This window comes from Tripterygium wilfordii, chromosome 16 (assembly GCF_013401445.1).
Source record: "Tripterygium wilfordii isolate XIE 37 chromosome 16, ASM1340144v1, whole genome shotgun sequence".
Classification (NCBI taxonomy): domain Eukaryota; kingdom Viridiplantae; phylum Streptophyta; class Magnoliopsida; order Celastrales; family Celastraceae; genus Tripterygium; species Tripterygium wilfordii.
The window spans coordinates 6,323,972-6,328,858 of record NC_052247.1 but is presented as its reverse complement, the minus strand read 5'-3'; the positions used below and the strand labels follow the sequence as shown (position 1 = coordinate 6,328,858).

The 4,887-nt window shown below is 38.2% G+C and overlaps 1 protein-coding gene across 1 annotated transcript; it reads left to right on the top strand.

Annotated features, from left to right (window-relative positions):
- The first annotated feature begins 220 nt into the window (after window positions 1–220).
- LOC119980452 (uncharacterized protein At5g41620-like) lies at window positions 221–4,252 on the top strand. The gene is made up of 3 exons (XM_038823150.1): window positions 221–687; window positions 1,607–1,732; window positions 2,536–4,252. The coding sequence occupies exons 1-3, from the start codon at window positions 268–270 to the stop codon at window positions 4,051–4,053; spliced, it is 2,064 nt and encodes a 687-aa protein (XP_038679078.1). The 5' UTR covers window positions 221–267; the 3' UTR covers window positions 4,054–4,252.
- The last annotated feature ends 635 nt before the right edge of the window (window positions 4,253–4,887 follow it).

Genomic DNA, 4,887 nt, shown 5'->3' with positions numbered 1-4,887 from the left:
TAGGAGAAAAAAATTCAAGAACAAAAATGAAATCAAAGATATATAATTGACAAATTAAATGTATATTTTTACCCACAAACATTCCATCTCACAGAGACGCCTAGACTGTAGACCGACTCGGAGAAAACTCATCGTAGCAGAACAACTCGACCAACTATAGTACCGTACAAAGCTTAAAAATTAACAATTAAAAACCCCATAAAAGAAATTTTCGTGTAGGAGAGAGAGAGAGAGAGGGAGAGGGAGTCTAGAGAGAGAAAGTGAGAGATGAAAAGAGAAGAAAAAAGGGGAGATGGGGAAGCAGAAAAGGAGGAAAGTATAGGAGAAAAGTTAGGAAGAGTGGTATTATTCAAGAAAGCGGGCCCTTCAACTCCAGTAAGGCCATGCCTTTTGCCACCCAAGGCGCATGATAGCATCAGTGCTAGCCCTCCTCCTCCAGCTGTCTCTGCTAGAAAGCTAGCCGCTGCTCTCTGGGAGTTTCACTACTACCTACTTCCCCTCTCTAAAATGCACCGCGGTGTTAATGGTACCTCTAATGGAGCACCTCCTGCTGATTCTAGGATCCGCCACCGCCGTCACCACCACCACGACCACCACCCCCATCAACAACAACACCATCGATTCAGGGATAAGGGATTTGAGCTCTCCCACTTCTTGCCTGATCCTTCTCCTAGCTCCCCTGATCAGGTACATTTCTTTATTTGGCTTTTTGTATTATTTTTGGGGGTTTGGGACCTTTTACTTTGTAGTTTTGCTGGATCGTTTTGTTACTTCTCTGTGATTTGTGAATTTCTAGGTCTTGTAGCTGCTGCTTGTGTTGAGTAACATTGACTGAGGAGGACTACTTTTTCCTTTTTTTACAATGTTTTGGTTCACTGGCTACTCCTACACCCAGGCACTGATTTTAAACTTTTGTTGTTGGAGTTTAATTTATAAGAATGTTTAAGTAAAGCAATCTTGACTGTTCAAATTGTAAATTTGTAATGTGGAAAATTTATTCCTTAAAAAGGCATCGTCCTCAGAAAATGTGATATAGTTTGTTGATTTGATGAATTCTTTTCAATTGTGGGCTTGTTTTCACTGTGGCTAGTTTATCAGATTGCTTTTGTTTTAACTTGAGAATCCTCCTCTTACTTTGTAACATTTCGATTCCAATGTCCCCTGATATATCTTTTCTGCGACAAGTAATGGATAACTCCTCGTAGGTTGATTTCAGATAATTGATTTCTCTTCCAGACATATATGGCTTAACAGAATTCTATGCTGCCTGAATTTTTCAAGATGTGTTCTTCAGCTTAAAATTGTATGCACTAGAAGAGCACTGGACATTTCAGATCCGTGAATGCTTTACTAGAATCTATATTGTTATAAAAAGTTGGTATTTATTTAGTGGAATTAGCTTTCAGTGAGCAGTGAGTGTTGCCTACTTGATGAAGACATATGTGATCATTCCCAATAAATGCTCCAGTGTACCTTGTTTATGTTATAGGGACAGAGAAAATAGTAATTTCAGTTGTTTTCAAAGGATGAAATATTGAAATACGTATGCTTATAAGCTTAAAGTGTGCACTTCTGCTACTGATATCTAAAGTATTCCTCATACCAGCCGGAGAGTGCAAGTGGTTTGAGAAGGCATATCGCTGCTTCTCTAATGCAGCATCATCAGGCAATAGAAAGAAGCAATCGCGCTCTACAGCCAGTATCTCCTGCAAGTTATGGTAGTTCTATGGAGGTAAGCCTCAATTCCTTTCTTCCCCTTTTGCTAAATAACTTTTTGTTCCTTTCACTGAATAGAGTACATTGAAAGGTGAATTAAAGAGTAAGAAATTGGTTTTTATGGCTCTACAAAGTTTGTTAATTTCCGTAGTGTAAAGGAAGGGTTGCTATGAAGTTACTTGACTAGAATGAGCTGGGATTGTATGGTTAAGATAATTTATATTCACGTTATTAACATGTTGGACCACAGTGATTCACGCTGGATGTATTATGCCAATTGAACCTTGCATTGGCGGCAATATCGTGATTGTAATTTTTATAGTGCGAGAGCTACATTTTTTGATTTGAGAGGCCATTCTGTGACAATTTTAATTGCCTGTTGTTATATAAACATATATATGCGGTCTTCCCAACAAATCCATTTCCATTTTATAATTGTATTTTAGCTTTTTTCTGGCATCATCATGAACTTCTTTTCTTTTTGATGTTGTTGATTGCACAGAGCGATACAATGTGGATGATGGCTCCTTCTCTTACTTCTTTCTTTCTGTTAATGTTTCAAATCTATCAAATGGTTGTACCTGTGAATCTTTGGTAAAGAACTAGAATTCTATTTCATGGCAACCTCCCCAATGCACCCTAGTTGTGTTGGGCTTGTCAGCAGTGAATGGGAAATTATTATTTGAGTGCCTCACCATTTTAAATATTTTAATATTTTTCTGACAACCTCCCTTATTGAGGTTCATTAAATGATCCTTCATAAATTTGTAATGCTGGCCGCACCATAATCTCATTTTTTCACATGTGTTTCTCTTGTAGGTCGCACCTTATAACCCTGCAGTCACTCCTACAAGCTCCTTAGACTTGCAAGGAAGGATGGGTGAGTCACGTTATAATCTTAAAACGTCAACTGAACTACTGAAAGTATTAAATCGCATTTGGAGTCTGGAAGAACAGCATGCATCTCATATATCATTGATAAAAGCCTTGAAAACGGAGGTGGATCATTCCCGTGCAAGGATCAAAGAGTTGCTTCGGGATCAGCAAGCAGATCGAAATGAGATAGATGACTTGATGAAGCAAATTGCAGAAGAGAAACTAGTTCAGAAGAGCAAGGAACAGGACAAGTTGTATGCTAGTTTACAGTCTGTGAGGGATGAATTAGAAGATGAAAGGAAACTAAGAAAACGATCTGAATCTCTACACAGGAAATTAGCTCGGGAGCTTACCGAGATGAAATCTTCCATGTTTGATGCTTTGAAAGATAGGGAAAGAGAGAGGAAGGCAAGAAAGTTGTTGGAAGACCTGTGCGATGAGTTTGCCAAGGGAATACAAGACTATGAAATGGAGGTCCATGCCCTCAAACAGAAATTCGACAACGATTGGGATGGCCGGACTGATGTTGACCGTTTGATTCTCCATATATCTGAATCATGGCTTGATGCACGCACGCAAATACAGGTGGATGAAGCTCAGCATGGGTTTTCGGAAGACAACTCAATAATGGAGAAATTAGGCGTTGAAATAGAGACCTTTCTTCGAGCCAAACGAATGAGTAATCTTAAGAGTGCCGATAAGAATCTTCGTAGAGAGCGACGGAATACACTGGAATCTGTCCCTCGGAATGAGACTGTTAGTGCTCCTCAAGATGTAGGAGATGAAGAGGACTCTGCAGCCAGTGATTCAAATTGTTTCGAGCTAAATAAAACATCCCATGTTGACTTTAAATCACACATTGATGACGCTGTGGATCGTCAGATTGATGAAACTGTAAGATCCAATCAAGCAATGAAGACACATGCATATCGGGAAAGGATAAGAGGTCGGAATCCATCCAGCATGCAGGTCAGATTTGAAGAACAGATGGCTCATGCCTTGTCATCGAATGGAAATAAGAAGCCTCAGTTGGTGGATATGGAACATGCGAAAACAAGTGAAGGGAATCCAATTGAAATAAGCATTTCACAAAAGGGTGACAGTTTCGAAGCTGCTGAAGGAGGCGTTCATGGAAGGGAGAATAAACTTGAAGAGATGGATGTAACAAACTCAAATTATGTGATTGATAACTTAATAAGAAGTCATACATCATCGTCTCAAGGATGGCATCTACATCCTGAGATTGATAGTGGTGAGGCTTCCTGCAGCTACCCTGTAAGGAGAAATCAAGCCAGCCCAGTTCGACCGTGGATGTCAAAACTCACAGTCCCTGATCTCGACATTTCTGAGTCATCTTCCATACAACCTCCAGGCATGAAGGAGAATACTTTAAGGGCAAAGCTTCTTGAAGCTAGGTCAAAAGGGCGGTCACGTCTAAAAATATTCAAGGGTTCTTCCTAGACTAATGGGAGGATATGACATAGATGTATAAAAGATTCGGGTTATCCTTAATGAGTGAAGGCTTTTGCCTTGATGGCCATCGGAAATTTCAGCTCTGTTATTGTATATTCATTACGGTGACAATGGCTGTACCTCATCTTTATCTTCTATAATTTTGGAATTCAAATTCGTGAATGTATGGTATAATCTGCATTTCATAGTTTGGTGATTAGGCGAATGTATTTTTGCTTTAGTGATGTTTTATTATCCAACGTGTACTCATCGAATCTAAGCTATTGATGAAAATTGCTGATTAAGTATATTTTCCAAAAAGAAAGTATAGGGCTGAAGAGATACATAAAAGAACCAACAATCTGGATACTCATTTGTAATCCACCATTATGGGTGCGCGCGAGTGCCTTTGGCCTCACTTATGTTTCTTCATTTGGTTTCAAAAATAATATCAGGTCATACATAGACCTTTTCAAAAAAAGAAAAGAAAAGAGGATACTCATTTGTAACTGAATATGGGGTAGCCTACGGATTTGGGTAGTAAACATGGCATTTTTATTTACTTTTTACCAACACTCTTTAAAACACAATACTTAATTTGTTTTTGAATGATTTAGGGTGTAGGAGTCTTTTTAAGCAATATAATTTCATACCTTAGACAACGTAAATTCTCGAATATTGGGTCAGAGTCATGTTTCGTATCACTATTGTTTTTAATTTTTTGTTTTCATTTTCAATGAATATATTACAAAAATAAAAATAGTGTTTGTTTGTATTCTTGTTTTGATTTTTCTTTAATGAAAACCTACCACATATTTTTCAAAATTTTAAAAACAAAAAAAA

Coding starts and splice junctions, on each gene's coding strand:
- LOC119980452 (XM_038823150.1), top strand. CDS start 268: ATGAAAAGAGAAGAAAAAAGGGGAGATGGGGAAGCAGAAAAGGAGGAA. Junction 688..1,606: donor CTCCTAGCTCCCCTGATCAG/GTACATTTCTTT, acceptor TCCTCATACCAG/CCGGAGAGTGCAAGTGGTTT. Junction 1,733..2,535: donor GTTATGGTAGTTCTATGGAG/GTAAGCCTCAAT, acceptor TTTCTCTTGTAG/GTCGCACCTTATAACCCTGC.